The 18,881-nt window shown below is 34.0% G+C and overlaps 1 protein-coding gene across 1 annotated transcript in view; it reads right to left on the minus strand.

Moving 5' to 3' along the window:
• AdamTS-B (ADAM metallopeptidase with thrombospondin type 1 motif B) overlaps positions 1-18,881 on the minus strand; it is a 213,503-nt gene that overhangs the window by 99,770 nt on the left and 94,852 nt on the right. The window contains exon 5 of the mRNA XM_089643485.1: positions 927-1,235. Coding sequence (XP_089499611.1) covers positions 927-1,235 — 309 coding nt within the window. The remainder of the gene's footprint in view (positions 1-926; positions 1,236-18,881) is intronic.

Here is an 18,881-nt window from a genome sequence, read left to right on the forward strand (position 1 = left end):
GGAGCCGTGAGCTCAGAACGTATGAGCAATGAGAATACTGAGCTCGCCCGATACCGCTCCCCCGTTACGGCTCCCCCGGTATGGCTCCCCCGGTACGGCTCCCCCGTTACGGCTCCCCCGGTACGGCTGCCCCTATACAGCTCCCCCAACACGGCTACCAGCTTTTAGCTCCCAGCGTAAGAGTATGAACGATGTTATGACTCTTTGCAACGGTACGCCGCCTCGTACCACGAGAAAAATAAGAATATAAGTAGTTAGTAGATGTAGGAACATAGGCCCAAGTCCAAATGTAGGACTGTCAGATGACGTTGACGTTCACGATAATTTTAATGGTGCTATTTTTCTAAAATACTTCCTGAAAAAAAGTATCCGTTTAACTGAGCCGTGGTACGGTTTACCGGGAGTCATACCAATACGGCTCATCAAAAAGAACTAGCTCAATTGTTCGACTCGTTCGTAAACGACTCATCGCTAATACGTTAAACATAGTATCTTATTATGTTTATTTTATCCTGCGTATGTCATCTCGGAGGTGTTAGAAAGATGAGCCCAGTCACTGCTACTGACATATTATTAAAAAGTAAGTTATACTACTGGTACTGTCATCTACAGATCTCCAGAGATCAAAAGGTCTTCCTTATCTGGCCTCTCCCAATCCTAGACAAACTTCACCAACCCAGGCATCCCTGCAAACTCCCCAAATGTAGCTTGCCACATGGGGCATTACCTCTGGCAGAGGTGTTGGTCATCCAATGAAAGGTTCCCGAGGCGGCTTATCATAATGATAAATCTTAAAGTATTTATTTTTATTCCGGAATCCGGATCCCGCACATCCCATAGAGAGTAATATAATGATATTAATTGTTTAAATATAACAAAGTAATGTATTTATTAGTATAGTAAGGAGGTTCTGAATTTGGACTGACCTTGGAATGAGTACCCATCGTCCTTCGGGCCAGTACATCCGGTCTGGGCGGCTCCTTGGTGCCGCAGTTCTTGTTCTTCCGGCGGCGTCTTCTCCTGCGCGCGATGCTCTTGCCCCTTCCCTTCGCCATTCCCTTTCCCTTGCCTTTTCCCTTGCCCATACCCTTGTGTTTGCCCTTTCCCTTCCCCTTGCCGCTCCCCGCCGCTGCCGACCGCTTGTAGATGACGTGGGGATGGGCCTGACCCTCCGGTGGGGCGGGGTGCGCGGGCTCCAGCCAGTATTCCCCGTGCTCTGTGCGCAGCATTCCGGCCTGAGGACAACACAAACATATCATTAGATCAATTGACCAAGTTATACATATATGAATAGTAGTGACTAGTTCATATAAATGTTGAAATCCCTAAAAAGTTTGTTGGAAAAATAGTTTTTCATTTTTCAGAGTGGTACTTGCGTGACATGTTTTGTTAGTGAATCAAGGTGGAACTTGTCACACGCGTAACTTAGCGTATTTCCCAAGAAACAGATTATTTCGCGCAAAAAAACTAGTGTTCAAAACAGCTGACGAGGTTAGCTCAAATGGCAATGAAGAATGCGCTGTAATTCACACCACAGTCGTAAATTTAATAAATATTTAAATTATTATTTCTGTTTATAAATTGGGTACATTGAAAGTAACTTTGCCCTGTTTCGGCTAATTCTTATGTTAGTTTTCGCATTATTTAAAAACCTGACCCAGTTGAAAACTTAATACATATCCGGGAAAATCTTGGGAAAGTATGGAATCTTAAGGAAAATGTTAACTTGATCCATTTTCGACCGGTAAACGTTTTGAACCAATTAAAGGTATCATATAGATAAAACCTTTGAGCCCAAGTAAATATGCTTTAGAGTATATAATTTAAAATAAACTACCAATAATTAAATAGGTAATTAATTGTGTCATCATTAATTTTTATTTTTGAAAAAATTGTAGCAACTGTGCTTTTTAAGGTCTACCCCTGTGGTGCAATGTTTACCATTGTGGTGCAAAGTTACGGCGTAAGGAGCAAAGTTTCGCTTTCGGAGGTAGGGTAATGCCTGCTTTACACTATGCTTTATTTCATCCAGTTTATCTATTCCTTAGGATGCATGATAAAAAAGGGCGTGTTCTATTTTGGATTTTCGTAAAGGACAGGCTTTTCCAATAAGAGGTGTTATTTTGAATAGCCCGCTATTTCGATAGATGTTAATTTTGAAGCTGTCATTTTTTGACATTTGACAAGTAGAAACTACGCCATTAATAAAAATGGAACGATACACGCTTCAACAACGCATTGAAATTATTAAAATTCACTTGAGTGAATCAAATGCAAATCATCTTGAGTGATGAGGCCCATTTCCACCTCGGTGGTTTCGTCAACAAGCAAAATTGTCGCATCTGGGGCTCGGAAAACCCAAGAGTTATTGTTGAAAAGCCTCTCTTTTCTCAACGTCTGACTGTTTGGTGCGGTTTATGGTCCGGCGGAGTCATTGGACCTTACTTTTTCGAAAATGAGGCTGGAGCAACAGTTACGGTGAATGGATTGCGCTATCGAGAGATGATTAATGATTTTTTATGGCCGGAATTGGATGGTATTGATCTGGACAACGTTTACTTTCAACAAAACGGCGCTACGTGCCACACAAGCAACGAAACCATTGATCTTTTACGATTGAATATCAAAATAACACCTCTTATTGGATGGAAAACCTTTACAGTATAGTATAGGCGGACACTATTTGACATCATCTGTCATCTCTCATTGTTTTACGTAACTATATTACGTGAAAATCATGAATATTTATTCAGTTTTACATTTAACGCATTCATAAAACGACTAAAATATGTATTTATTACCCACTGATTATGAATTTATATTACTGTTAGGTATTGTGAATTTCGCTGGTATTTTTGATGATTTAACATTTTGTTTTGAGGAAATCATACACGAGAACTTTACATACGTACGAGTACCTACTGTCAACTTATAGAATAAAAAATATCTATGTGTGTTCATTTTATAATGTAACATACTTTTATTAATTCAAAAGGGTTGTGACAGCTATTGCTTTGGCATCTGTGCTGCCCTGTTTTTATGGTTTCACATCATAATATTAAACAAATATCGTGTTGATCAAGATACGGTAATCAGGCTGGCAATTTAGCCAAGACATATCATTATGATAAAGGTTCAAACGACGAACGATTGGATAGTGACCAAGCACGTGACACAGCTCGCAAATGACGGTGACAGATGCTTTAATGTTTGTGATTTACGGTTATGTTCAAGGTGTTGCCATTTTTTTACGATTAAGTATCGTCCCAAAATATTTGTTCTTCTCTAATGGTAACTATCTGTATGAAATCGTATGAAAATAATGATAGTAAAGCGAACTTTTTTCATAAGGGTCCTGATGTGGGGATCGCCTACAAATAACTACACATACGGCGGGAGTGTCATTAACAAGGACATTTAAGTCCTCGCGTGGGAATTGTGGGCGCACCGAGCCGTCAGTCACTTGGCCAGTTAGCCAGTTAGCCAGTTAGCGGTAAGCAAGTTAGTTCCGTTCGATACATGTAACTATTAGGTTTGATAGAATGCCGAAATACGGGTTTGATTAGCAAACGCTGAATATTCGTGGTATGTTATTATCCTCAATGAATAGAATGGGAACGGAGCGCGTTGAAGTAAATTAGCGAGTATTCGGACTCTGCGGGTTTTTAATAGAGACCTTCTACTCATCTTCGTGGGGCCCATTTGTTACTGTTGCTGTTCGTGTTCAATTCACAGGAGGGTTTCTTTATAAACGACTAACCTTTGACCGCAGCACTCACGAGGAACGATTTATTAACATATTAATAACATGTATTTTATATTTAAAGCGTTTAAAAAAGTACCGCATTTGCAGCTTGAACGTAGTGCTAAAAACTAGCCCCCTTACTCATAAACGTGTTTTAAATTTTACACAACTGATAAACAACAATGTGGGGTTATATGCAGAAGTAGTTATATATTAATCTTTCTAATTTTTCAATCTTAAGTCATAATTTGTCGTTTGCGTTTTGTTTTATTTTAATTAAATATGTCCATGTGTTATTATATCTTGTCAGGTATTAGTTCCTAATTAGGCAGTTCAATTTTTTAAATATGTATTTATTACTGATTGTGAATGTATATTACTGTTAGGTATTGTATTTACAACTGATTGTGAATTTATATTACTGTTAGGTATTGTACTTATTACTGCTTGTAAATTTATATTACCTGTAGGTATTGTGAATTTCGCGCGTACGTTTGATGATTTGACATTTTGTTTTGAGGACATCACACACGAGAACTTTACATACGTACTGTTAACTAATAGAATAAAGAATATCTATATGTGTTAATTTCAAATTGTAACATACTTTTATTAATTCACAACTATAGAGACAGAGTTATGACAGCTATTTTTTGGCATCTGCGCTGTCGTGTTTTGTTGGTTTCATTTCATATATTTTACAAATATCGTATAGATCAAGATACGGTGATCTGCCAGGCAATTTCACCAATGCATCGGCACCTACAAACATTATTTTGATAAAGGTTCAAACAACGAACTTGGATCACAACCAAGCACGTGACATAGCTCGCAAATTACAGTAACAGATGCTCTCACGATTGTTATTATGTTCAAGGATTTGCCATTTTTTTAAGATATTGTACCTTTGTTTCGTGTTACAGTTTTTTCTCTAATTGCAACTATATCTATGAAATCGTTATATTATAAATCAATTAATATGTATGTTAATAGGTACTGATTACCTATTCTAGGAACCATATGCCCGTGAAAATGTCAAATGAATTATGCAGTAAAAAGTATTGAGTTTTTGCTAGATGTGTCATTAAAAGGTAACTATGTATAATTTCAAGTAGCGTTACTATGGTATAGCTATAGAATATACATTATCTGTTAAATAGTCAAACAGAAAAATTTTCACTGACTTGGTATTACAATATAAAATTCGAAATGATTTAGTTGATAGTCCGGTATTGCTAGAATTGATAAGCTTCCGGATTTCACAACGTAATACTAGAAGTCAGGAAATATTTCATTGGGGAAATTCTGGGACTAACTACCATATGTATTCCTCTTTGCCCAGAATACTAATCGAGGGAAACAATTATACCAAGTCAGTGGACATCTTCAATTTATCTTTAAACCAATATAAAATGCTGTTAATGAAGCAATTCAGTTATGTTCAATAAATAAAATAAATTCAATCATATACAGTTAACGCATGAATACCTTTTGTACATATACATAAAGGATTTGTAATAAGGTGTGTGGATCCTTCTACTTATTTTATATGTATGGTTTCGGTGTATGGCACCTCAAGTATTTACGCATTGAACACTGTATATTGGTTAGATTGCCAACCCTGGACTTTTTGGACACATCGGTTCCCGCACCTACGATCGAATCACCAAACCTGAAGAGTTCAAATCGAAGCAGGATTTATTCCTTGTTCAACAGCTCAGAGCAGTGGGCATACTTTTGGCTGGTGACCGACGAATTCGCTAGATTTCGTGGTCATTAAATTTAACAAACTGGAATCTTCATCCTTGGACGATGATCATTCATAAAGCGCATTCCGATCCTGCACTATCACGGGCTTTTCACTTGGGAACGAGATTGACAAGGCGGTTCTATAACTGACAATAAGATTATTTGTTGAAATTCAAGCCGATATGAGTTGCTGCCACGATGCAATCAGTATCACACCATTTCTCTCTCTCTCTTTTTCTTTTTTCTTTGTTGCATTTTTTCTTTCCTTCTTGCATTGTATTTATTATTTATTTTGTGTATCTTCATCATTTATGTTAATCAATCGAGCGTGTTATTATTTCATATATTTTTATTTTTTACACCTACACAGTCAATTTTACTGTTTCTAATGTTTTAAATGCAATTGCTAGCATTTTTCCTACTTATTTTAATTTTAAATACAACTTTACTCGATACATGTGATAAGTTTTTATGGGTTACTCCATCTCAATAAGAACTCTCACACTAAAGTTTGTTAATTTTTTTAGTTTTTAAATATGTATGTAATATTTTATATCGACATTATTTTATGTATTTTTATTAAGCCCTGATTTGTCTACAATATATATGTAACTATACTGCTAACCGGCTCAGAACAGATATTGTCTAGTGAGTCGGGTAGCGCCCATGATTTTGTTAATAATATTAAATAAAAAATAATAAAAAAAATAAAAAATTCTTACTAAAGCCAGCCCTTTTTGCTACACAGTTTATTGAGGATGCATTTTTTTATTGAATATTAGCTGAAGTGTACCCGGCTTTGCTCGACTTTTCTCTACTTTCTGCAAATATGCATCATAACATATGCATGTTTTATATACAAATATGCATCATAACATATGCATGTTTTATATACAAATATGCATCATAACATATGCATGTTTTATATACAAATATGCATCATAACATATGCATGTTTTATATACAAATATGCATCATAACATATGCATGTTTTATATACAAATATGCATCATAACATATGCATGTTTTATATACAAATATGCATCATAACATATGCATGTTTTATATACAAATATGCATCATAACATATGCATGTTTTATATACAAATATGCATCATAACATATGCATGTTTTATATACAAATATGCATCATAACATATGCATGTTTTATATACAAATATGCATCATAACATATGCATGTTTTATATACAAATATGCATCATAACATATGCATGTTTTATATACTATAAAACGAATGGCAGTTTTTCAAAATTTCTATCCATCGTATTCAGACGGTGGGGTCCTGTTCTCGCAAGTGAATTAAGGCTCCGTAGTAAACGTTCAAATGTGGTTTGAAAGATGTAAATACGATGTTAGAGGAAGCGCAATAATATTGAAAAACGATAACAATTAAGCAAAAAATGAAAATATTTAATAAAATACGACTTGTTTGAGATAGAGCAAAAATCTTTCTACAAATGCTTTAGTTGCATTTAAAGATACAGTGTGTATTTTTTCATAATATATTAAAGAGCAGAAAAAAACTTGTTTTTAATAATTTTTGGAGCTTACTTTGAGATTTTTTTCTAGCAAGAAAATTTCATAAAATTAACGTTTCGGCAAAACAAATGTATAGATATTATCTTTAAAAATAATATAAATTTTTTGGAACTTAATAATTTAAAGAGTTAACGAGAAACTTGTTATGAATCCGTATCAATTTGGAATGCGGGGGCTTAAAGAAAAGATTTGCGCAACTTGTTTGACAATACAGAAGGTTGTGTAAACTCGACCGTGAGATTTTGATACACGATGATTTATTGGTGCCAAAATTTTACTGTTCATTATGCGGTTGTTAATAAATAAAATAAAACATGTTAAGCTCAGTAAATTGACGTGTCTTTAATGAATGGTAATTGGTCATACCGAGCACAAAATGAGACGATATAACCAAGGATACCCGGTAATAACTAATAACTTATCCACGCAAAAACATAAATACAATATGAATGGGGTAAAAACTAATAAATATACATGAGTGTTATGTAGCTCTAATGAATTGAATATTTTTTTAATGATGTCCTAAAAAACAAAAGCAATTTCTGTTTGATCTTAATTTTTATTGCGTGACAGCCGAATCACAAAAAACTTTCAAATGTACATTATTTTTAAATCTTATATGTTTAAGGATCTGGCAAGTAATTTCAGTGTCAAAGTATCTTCTACCCTTTAACGTGTTGCAAATAAACTTATTACATTATTTTTAAATTGTGAATTAACACAAATTATTAATCACATAAAATTAACAATTTTTTTTAAACAAATTAACAAATATTAAAGGTAGATAGATAGGTACCTTCTTTATTATCATAAATTGTCTGAATTATTCTTCAAACAATCAGTTCCAATTATGAAAATGATACTTAAATTCAAAGAAAATTATTTTCATTGAAAAAGCACACAGACATCTGAATTTAGCATGCTTACTAGCGCAGACCCGTGAAAAATCGTGGGAAATGTGTAATTCCAATTTTTAATACAAAATAATTTTCTGTTAAAATATTTTACTATAGGTGCCTACCTATTTTATAGCTTCTCTTAATTATTCTTCAGACAATCATTTTGAAAATAACACTTGAATTCGAAGTATCTTTGAGTTCATTGAACGTGAAAATATAAGGAATAACTAACGCACAGACAACCGAAATTGACTGATTTGATAATTTTTTAAAACTTCGTGTTAAAAGACATTTACAAAGATAATAATATTATATTCTAAATAAAACTGCACCATTTAAAATAATAGAAAACAAACGTCAATTCTCCCTACTACAAAATATAAAAAAAACAACAATGGGGCAATTCAACTATAAATATATTTGAGTAAGGTTTTTTAATACATTACCATTAAGTATTACAAATATAAATAACAGAAAAGCTTTAGAATTTCATCTTAAATCACACCCACTGAAAATATAAACTGAATACTTAAACATATATGGCGTTGCTGGGGGCTATCTTTAGAAGATAGACATATATGATCAAATTCTTTTCTGTAGGCCTTTTCAAGATACACAATTCCGTAGTACATTATTTTGATGTATCTCATAAGGTTTAGACAGCGTTAGCAATTGAAGCGCCCGAAATTTTTTTTTTACTTGATTAAAAACATAGAATTTTCTTTACATTCTATAAATATAATATACATGTATCATATATATAAACCTTCCGGAAAAAATCTCTAAATGATATTGAAAATTATATCAAAATCCGTTGTGTAGTTTCGAAGAACTAAGCGCACAAACAGACAGGCGCAGATAGCAACATTGTTTTATACTACTCGTATTTAGAGATATGTAACTTTTTTCAATAACTGTCGGTTATGAGTTTTTTTTTTTTTTTTTTTTTTTTATAGTGAATACCTCACAAGAGTCCCAACTGCTCCCGTCTGGAGCCAGTGAGACTATGGCATCCCCAATTGGGGGATGTTGTGAGGCTGAAGGTAAGTGGGGAAGGGAAAGAGGAAGGTGGGGAAGTACCTGGCTATTCAGATCTAGTCACTAAACACGGCTAAAGCCATTTGGGGCAACGTTTCAATTCTGAATGGTGGTCTTACACCAGGGCGATACTGGTAGTATCTTCCACTCTGGAACGTGCCGCAAATATACTATATATTATTTTAATTAATTAATTGTGAAATAACACAAATTAATCAAATAAAATTTATTTGCGCACGCCGGGTTCGAACCCGCGACCTTCGGAATGGTAGTCCAATGCGTTACCACTGGACTATGCCGGCCGTCAAAGTTGCACTATTGGCTTCGTTCTAATCAATGTACGGCACGTAGCTAACAAACTACTTAGGATATTATTATTCGCAGTGGGTCACTAGTTTAATAGTTTTCTGCATTGTTTAACAATACGGAAAGACTAGCTAACAACACATTCATTGTGAATTATAAATAATAAGTTACAGGTAAGCTAAGTGCCCTCAGTGGCATGCAGTCATAGATACAAAACCTACGTGCATACTTGCTTTAATAAATAGGATGGGCCGCTTTTGCGCTAAAATCGAACCTTTGTAGATTCTGTTTGTTATTCCCCTTATTCGTAGTGATATAAGGCACACTAAGAATACACCCCTTTTTGGCCTGTGCATTCCTCTTAAGAATCTTAAATAATAGTTATGCTCCACTTTTAAGAATCATTAGAGAACGATATCTATAAATCCCTTCATACCTGAAATGCATAAGGTTAAACGTAATGTAAGTTATAATCTACGCGTTTATAGTTAGACTTGATTTAAATATTTTACTAAGGCGAATTTTTTAATTATTAATTTTACTATGGCGACAATTTAAAAATTGTACTAACAAAATATGATACTAAATATATGTATAGTAAATTGTATTTCTTAGTCCTCCTCACTATGTAGTTTTTAATGTTTTTTCATTAATCTCTTCAAAGCCAGATTTTTATTATTGATTTTTAACCATTCAAATTTTCTATTCGCTTATATCAGTGGGAAGGATGTTGTGGAGTTTCGTCACAAGATAAATATAATTTCTTTGTCCGAATGTGGTTTTATGACCTGGAATATTTTGAATGTCATTGTGATTTGACCTTTTTTAATAAATACGCGTTATTGTAGAGGATTCAGTATTTTTAGTTTCAATAGATTTCCGAACGTACACACGCAATATGAATATGAATAAATAGTTTTGTACGAATAAAAACTAAATTCTTTCAAGAACGGCACACAAATACAATATTGTATTTGTGATTTTCATGAAAAAAAAATAGTTTTTATATGGACAAAACTATTTATTCATATTCATATTGCGTGTGTACGTTCGGAAACAGTTAAATCTTCTTAATATCTTAAGAGGAAGCTACAAGCCAAAAATGTGTATATTTTTGGTATACGTTATATAGTAGGTAATAGGCATTAAAATCGCTTGACAAACGGAGTCTAGAAACGTTCGATTTCAAGCACAATACTGGTTTTTATTTATTTTGTAAATAATTTTATAAGAAAGCAAAAAAGTTAATTAAGTGAAACTGTCTTAGCTATAATACTGTATTTTTTTAAAGTTGTTTCCTTTACGCCTTCATAGATTTCTGTTAAAAAAAACTTTTTTTTGTAGTTTACATTTATATTTTTTTTTGAGTTATATTTATTTATTTGTATTCTACTCAAGCGAAACGATACGAAAACCTTCAATTTATTTAAAGCATTTTTTTTGTATTCATAACGTACACCAATTCCTTATAATGAATAATCAAAATAGTGATTTAACATTAAGCTTCACCAAAGCATAACTTGCAAAAAATGTATTTAAAAAAATATATTAAATTAACGCCATCTACGAACGCTTAGATTATAACGTACGTTACGTATAACCTTAAAATCATTTCAATTTCGATTAATATTTCCATTTTTAGGAAACATTCTTTGATATTGAGCGTAATAAGTATCTATGTAACAAGGTGTAAATTTATTTATTTATTCAATTTGTAGGTGTGAAACACTTAATATGTTTTTATTTCCCACGGCGGATTTTGAACCGGCGCACAGTGGCCAATTTTAATGATTTGGCGCGACATCGCTCTCGGCGTTCGACCATTTGGCATCATTGATGTTTTTTTAAGTATTAATAAGAAAGACCAGTTATTTTTTCTTAATTCTTATTAGTTGAAATGTTGATAACAATTTTAATGCTTTTATAAAAAGTAGCGGGTAACTTGGGCGCTAAGTTTGTATTTTATGAAAATTAAGTACAATAACTTCTTAAAAATGCAATTACTGGAGTGGCTGGCTTAAGTTGGTGGTGAGTTTTTTTCCGTGTACAAAAAAGACACAGCAATAATATCCTATTAAAATTAGCGTGAAGACTAGTGAAGATTTTTATTCGTACTCCATTAAAGGAAAAAAAGGTAAACTTTGAACCAAGGCAACAGTTATAATTTATGAAAAAAAAATTTTTTTCAGTTATTTAAATAAAGCACGTATCTTAAACAATATCTCAAGTGATTTTTAAAAGTACTTTTTGTATAATAAGTTCACAAACAACCCGATTTCGAACGCCTTTAAACTCGCCTAGATACAGCAGCATAGTTGCGCGCCCGAATATCAGTGTACCCCTGTTCTGCAACTAATTACATAATAATTGAGTTTCAGATGTTAATTTAAATTGACAGTGAATAATTTTTAATAACTTAAATTTTATTCTAACGGTACGAAGAACTAATTATTACATACAAGTGATCTTTCTTTGACATATCGGAGTCAAATATTGGATTCTGAAAAAAAAATTGACGAAAATTAGGTACAATCATTTCTTAAAAATGCAATTACTGGAGTGGCTGGCTAAAGTTGGTAGTGATTTTTTTTGTCCGTGTACAAAAAAGACACAGCAATAATATCCCATTAAAATTAGCGTGAAGACTAGTGAAGATTTTTATTCCTACTCCATTAAAGGCAAAACTTTGGTAAAAAAAATTGGAAAAAAAGGTAAACTTTGAACCAAGGCAACAGTTATAATTTATGAAAAAAAAAATTTTTTCAGTTATTTAAATAAAGCACGTATCTTAAAGAATATCTCAAGTAATTTTTAAAAATACTTTTTTTGTGAAAAAAGTACACAATCAACTTGATTTCGCACGCCTTCAAACTCGCCTAGATACAGCAGCATAGTTGCGCGCCCGAACATCTCAGTTCTGTGCGTAATTACCGAGTAAGTAAGCTTCGGATGTTATTTTCAATGGTTTTTTTAATGTCAGTGATTAACTGAGAACACATTGGTAAAAAAAAAATCATTTCGGGAACATGCCGATCTGGGGTCAATGTCGCGCCAGCGCTCAAATTTAAGCCACTGTGCGGCGACCTCTGCTAAAGAGAGATCGTCATATATATTGCAGACCAGTTGTCAAAGTGAAATGCAATAAATATAAATTAAACAAGTCTCAGATCATTTAAAGTGCGTCCTCTTTGCAATTCGTGAAAAAGTTTTTAGATGTTTTTTTTTGACGTTTTTTCCAGCCAGATTCCTATGATTAGATGAGTTCATATAAAACGTTAAATCACGTACGAATACATTATTTGTAAGGCATTGACTTCAAATGTTGCCTTGAAACCGCGACCTCCTCCCACTGGCACTCCAAACGAAACTGAAAATATCAACAAGCAGAATGTATTTGACTTCGTGCCTTTTGCCTTCTATGAGTAGAAGCAGTTGGCATCAGGGGTTCACTCAAAGAGAGATTTAGAAAGAAAAAGACATAATTTACATCACTATTAAAATAAAAATTTATTCAATTTTAATATATTTGCAATTGCATCGTATAAAAGTGCAGTAAAAATATGATTTTTTTTTATAAATGTATGTAAATGCTAGTGGAAGGTTCACCACGACAAAATGCTAATATGTTGGCCATGGAAATTGAGAGGTGCGAACCTCTTACTATGCGAGAATATTTTTCGTATGAAAAGTTTCATAGGAATTATCTGCTCATAGGTGCGTTGAGGATTCCGCTCCTATGGACGGATTTTCACACGGGCCCGGGCAGGCGGAATTATGTGTAAAGAGTGGCGTGCTGTTCGTAATGTAGTAATAATATTATAATAATTCATGTTTGTCTTTTCGAAACTGTTTGGGAGTTAACCGCACATAAATTTCTAAGAGAAAACCGTCACTGGTTGGGAGCACGCCTAGTTTCGGTAAGTGGGAATGGATGTTATCGGCTGTTGGAGTGTTAAGTGAGGAGAGTCTAGGTCTAGTGTCGAATGTTGAGTGTCGAGTGTTCCGCGCGGAAAGGAACTTAGATCTCGGCTCTTATTGCGAAATGGACACGGACTTGAGACGTAATTTTAGTCACGTTTCTGCTAGCGGAGTGATTCCCAAAGTGGGGCAGCTGCGGCAACGGAGGCAATAGGCCCACATTAAAGCCTTAGACACATTACGCTATATTGGCATGTACATATTACATGTTGGGGTGACACATTACGCTATAATCTTCCTCAGAAGGGGGATCAGATCGATTGGGGAACTGCCGCGGAATATCATTTATTTTTATGGGATCTGTCACTCTGACAGATAACAGCCGCGTAAATACGGCGTTACGTAAATTGTTTTGATCTTAGGTACGAGAGGGGGTCGCATAATTTTCAAATATAGCCTGGCTAGCAGGTCACAGCACATATCGTCGCCCCGCCCACACTTATAACAAATCTTCTTTTTATTGACTTTCTTTGGATTGTATTGACTTATATAAAACGCTTTGAGCTTATGGCGTAATCTGTCACCCCCTTAAATGGCAGTAAAGGTCGGCGAGTAAATAAGAAAGCGGTGAAGTTAGTCGATACTTTAAAATTTTCCTTGTTGGGAGAAATGAGAAAAAAATTAGGGCCTTTTTAATCCTTGGAATGCTGTATTTACAAGAAAAAGCAAATAGACCCAGATTCTAGGATGAATAATTTGAAGAGATTTTTTAATAAATTAGCAACACTCATTTTTCTCCATGTAGGTAGGTACTTTATCCCTTGACAGAATTCTTGATACGGAATCAGTTCCAATTTTGTAAATATAACTAAAATCGAAACAAATCGTAATTAATTTAAACAGAGTCGCAATCACAGAGGTGTTGCTCTACAAATATTTTTTGTAAACAATCCCATAAGTGGGGCCCTTGCAGTAAATAATTTGGAAAAATTCGTTCTAGCCCAGAGTCTGCCAAATTATATAGCGATACAGTTTGTCTGATGTATACTCAGCGTGGTGAGTTAAAGAGAGTGTGGGTGAGTGAGTATGCACCGCTCTATGCCGTGCTTCGTACCGATACGAGGCTAAAGGGTAGTATATTTTGTCAGATATTTTTTTATTCTTATTGACACAAACACGTTTTGACAGAATTCTTTCTAAAAATCAATTGCATCTCTCTCACTTATGAAAGTACTACCAACTACCACCAATGTACTAAAATATGTTGATAAAATAATTTAAAATTTTTGTTATCTACCCTGTGATTTCCTTTATTTGGCGTGCCGCGGAACAAATATTATTTACCAGTGTGAAGTAAAAAAGTTTGGCAGACGCTGTTCTAGCCGCTGGCCTACACCTGCGGAGGTTCCGTTCAGGTGCTGGGTGGGTGGCGGTAAGGGGCGGTGGGAGGCGGGAGGCTCTAAGAAGGGAGGTGGGGAGGGCGGTAGATTCAGACTGCTTGACGACCAGAGGCTGTCGGACCGGTCTCATCTCACGGCTGACGGGACCTGTCAAACTGTTTAGCTCTAAACCAACCATGTACAGTATGTACAATGTACCACACACATTATTACATCGCAGATAGTTGGGCAGTGGACACACACAACACACCACACACTAGAGTCGAGCGAAGAAAGTGTTGTGTATACATATTATTAGATTGGACACGCTATTCCGACACGGACACGAATGTTGAGCTCGGAAGGTTACTGATGTAAAAGCAAAATAAAACCTTTGTGGTAGTGCGGTCATTTCATTGGATTTGTACGCGGAGGTCACGGGTTCGAAGCCCGGCGTGGGATATACTTTTTTGAGTATTTTATTAATAAAAATGAAGGAAAATATCAAGATACTCTGGACATTCTTATTTCGCACAAATTACTTTTAAAACATTACAATGAGCAGCATCTATTTTAGAGATGAAAGGAATATTCGGCCACTATTCGGTATTCTGCTTATTTTATTTTTAATATTCGGCATTCGACAGAATACTGTCCACTATTTTGCCGACTACCGAATTAATAATAAAAATAAAAACGCATTTCAATAAAAAAAATTAATAACTAAGCATTATTTAATATATAAAATGAATCAGAGGGAGATTGTTGTGAAAGATAGCATTTTTTTGCTATTGCTGGTGGGAAATAATGGAATTTTTCTTCGCAGACTATACCAACTTTCGAAAATAGTACCACTGCAAGGTGACGAAATATACATTTTAGCAAACTTCATTAGGTTTGGATATTGTTTTGCATTAGAAGAGCATTAGTTGTAAGGGTTTGCTTTGCGATTGAGGTAAGCACTCTTTAAATAGAGATCAATCCGATTTGCAATTGAACTTTTCTCCATCCCTTCAGTTTGCATTCATCCAGTAGACGTACTATTCGGCAGCCGAATATTCGGTATTCGGCCAAATCACTATTCGTTGCATCTCTGATCTATTTCAGTCGCAGGAAAAGCAACATAATACATGGGTGGCTATTTCGTTAGAATTTAAATGAACAAATTCGTAGAGTTCACTTGGCGGCCATTACTATCGAAGTGACATGATATAAAATATATAAGTTTTTAGGTTAGTTTTTCTTTGCCTTAATTCAATGCAAACTAAGAACCAAAAATAAAATAAAATAGGTTGGTTAGGGTTTATTTAAAAATAAAAATAAACTAGTCTATTTAAGTAAAACCTATTTTGATAATATTTCATAACATGGCATGGACAAAAGACGTTAAATTATCGGTAATTAATTTGAACGACATAGTTATTAAAATGCATAATTTATTTCACCGGAAAGTTTATTTACCTATTCACTTATACATACAGTTTATAGGTATACATATTGACATTGGGCGCAAGTAATACAGATAGATGTTCCATATATAAAACATGGTAGTAGAATGAACTGTGATATGCAACTGTATATACATGATTGAAGCTTAGGTAGTAATGTTCTGTGAACCCCTCACTAGGAGAACCTAAACCTAAAGTGAAATGGATGTTCTTCGTTATTAATAAACTTGAAGTATTTACAAATAATTTGTACATATTTCAGCGTATCTGGATATTTACTGAAATGAGATACAGTTTAAGTTTGAACATCGTTAATTCATAAAAAAATAAAAACTACTAGAACATGCTTTGGTAACAAACTTGAAATGACCATAAATGTCGACCCAGGTAATTTGTAATATTCTTTTTCTCACAATTTTCATCAGATTAACAGCATTCCACAAATCTGAGAAGTCATAGAAGGATTAAATGTGGGTGGTTGAGAATCTACTCGATCACATTAAAAATACATCATTATCTGGAAGACCTACGATTGCTATCACAAATCAAAACTTAACGATAATGGTCACAAAAAGGGACCGCTTTTATAACAACGTGAATACTATATAAGTCATTAGCCGTTCGTTATAACCCGATTTGAAATAAAATAAAAAAATATATGGTAAATCCATGAAATCCCATAAACCTGTATTTTAATACCGAGAAAATTAAACTCAATAGAAATCAATAAGCCACCATATGAACTTTCATTATAATACATATGGAAAGCCCCAGAATTAAAACATACTTATTCATTAAATTATCCTTAACTTAGAGAATGAATAAGCTAGAAAAAACAATATTGTAGGTAGTGAGTAGACATTGCGGTCAAAGAGGTATTTTTCTAATTTTCTCTTGTTTAATAAATCAAAACCAAAATTTCCTCTGAAATATTAAGATTTGTAAGTAGGTACTTAAATACCTACCTACTTATAAACCACATATCTTATGTATCGTAAAAAAAATTCAAATAAAGAATTATAAAATTTGTTGTCGAAAAATATCACCATCTCAAAGACAATTCTTAATTAAAAATTAGAACAATTTAAACAAAAAAAAATTCAAATCAAAACTACGATTTAACATTTGAAAAAAAGAATCTTTAATGAACCATTAAAACGGCCACCATCTTGAACCGGAAACGGAACGGACAAATACATAAACATACAGACGAAATGCAAAACGGTCGAGTTAAAGCATGCCTTTGTATGCCAGGTCAATTAGACAAGTGTGATATTCTTGATATGAGCTCATCCATAGATTAGTATATTAGGTTAGTCATAGATGGCGTTAGCTGTCGAGAATAATCTGGATCCCGACCTTTAGGTTGCGACTTTGTGGGGTTTTAAGAATTGTAACAGGAAGGTGTAATATTCTTGATTGCAGTATATTAGTTCACCCATAGATGTCACTAGATCAATATATTAGGTTAGCTATAGATGGCGTTAGCTGTCGAGAGTGACTAGACAAGAAATAAGGTCGCAACCTCAAGGTCAGGGACCAAAATATTTCAACCAACTGCTTATTAAGATATAAAAGCTCATTGTCAATCTATCAAAATGAAGTCCAAAGTGTTTGGACGATAATCCAAGGTGATAAGGTACATAGCAGACAGTAGAGAGAGAACAATAAACAGGAGACTGTAGACAGTATAATAATACAGTAGACAATATAAGGTACTCAAGAGACAGTGGAGGAGTAAACAGTAAACGGGAGAATGTAATACGAGTAAATACAATAATACAGTAGACAGTAGAAGGTATTCAGGAGAAAGTGGAGAGGGTAAATGGCAAACAGGAGACTGTAGACAGTTTAATAATACAGTAGACAGTAGTAGGTATTCAGGAGACAGTGGAGAGAGTAAACGGTAAACGGGATACTGTAGACAGTATTCAGAGATGTGCAAAATGGGTACCCAAAACCATTTGAAATGCAAAATGTAAATGGGTCAAAACTTTTCCATTTGAAAATGCAAAATGCAAAATGGTTTTTAGAAAAGCATTTCAAATGCAAAATGCAAAATACTCATTTTCAAAATGCATTGAAAATGCAAAATGGTTTCTTAGGTCAAACAATTAAAATAATTATAGAATTTTTAAACAATTTTGTCATTAATGGACATCAATGTAGAACAAACATATTACATGATGGTAAATCCAAAAACACCACGACTACAGATTGTGAAACCACAAAAAATTTGCACGGAACTAATGTTGCCAACGTAAAAACATAGAAACTGCTATCTAACATTTAATATTACAGCGTCATGGCCCCATGTTCAGTATTTGAATTAGTACTTTTTGTAATGGTATCACTCAATTGCCAGGGCTCCTGCCAGCGAGCAACTTGACAAATGTAAATTATCTCTCATAGCGAGGTTGAGGACCGACTGATATTTGGGGCTTATGAAAAAAATATTAGTGGAGATAGTAGGAAGAATGTTGCAAAAATGCATTTAAAATGGAAAATGCATTGAGAAAAGCATTTAAAATGCAAAATGGAAAATACCCATTTTGCATTTTGCATTTCCATTTGAAATGGATTTATTTGAAATAAAGCACATCTCTGACAGTATTATAATAGAGGAGACAATAGAAGGTACTCAGGAGACTGTAGACAATATCATATTATTATAGTAGACAATAGTAGCTAATCACGACACAGTAGAGAGGTAAACGGTAAACGGGAGACTGTAGACAGTATAATAATACAATAGACAGTAGAAGGAATTTAGGAGACAGTAGAGGGAGTGAGAGAGTAAACGGTAAACGGGAGACTGTAGACAGTATAATAATACAAT

The sequence above is a fragment of the Hesperophylax consimilis genome, chromosome 2 (assembly GCF_061612785.1).
Source record: "Hesperophylax consimilis isolate HC1 chromosome 2, BYU_Hcon_1.0, whole genome shotgun sequence".
In the NCBI taxonomy this organism is placed as follows: Eukaryota; Metazoa; Arthropoda; class Insecta; order Trichoptera; family Limnephilidae; genus Hesperophylax; species Hesperophylax consimilis.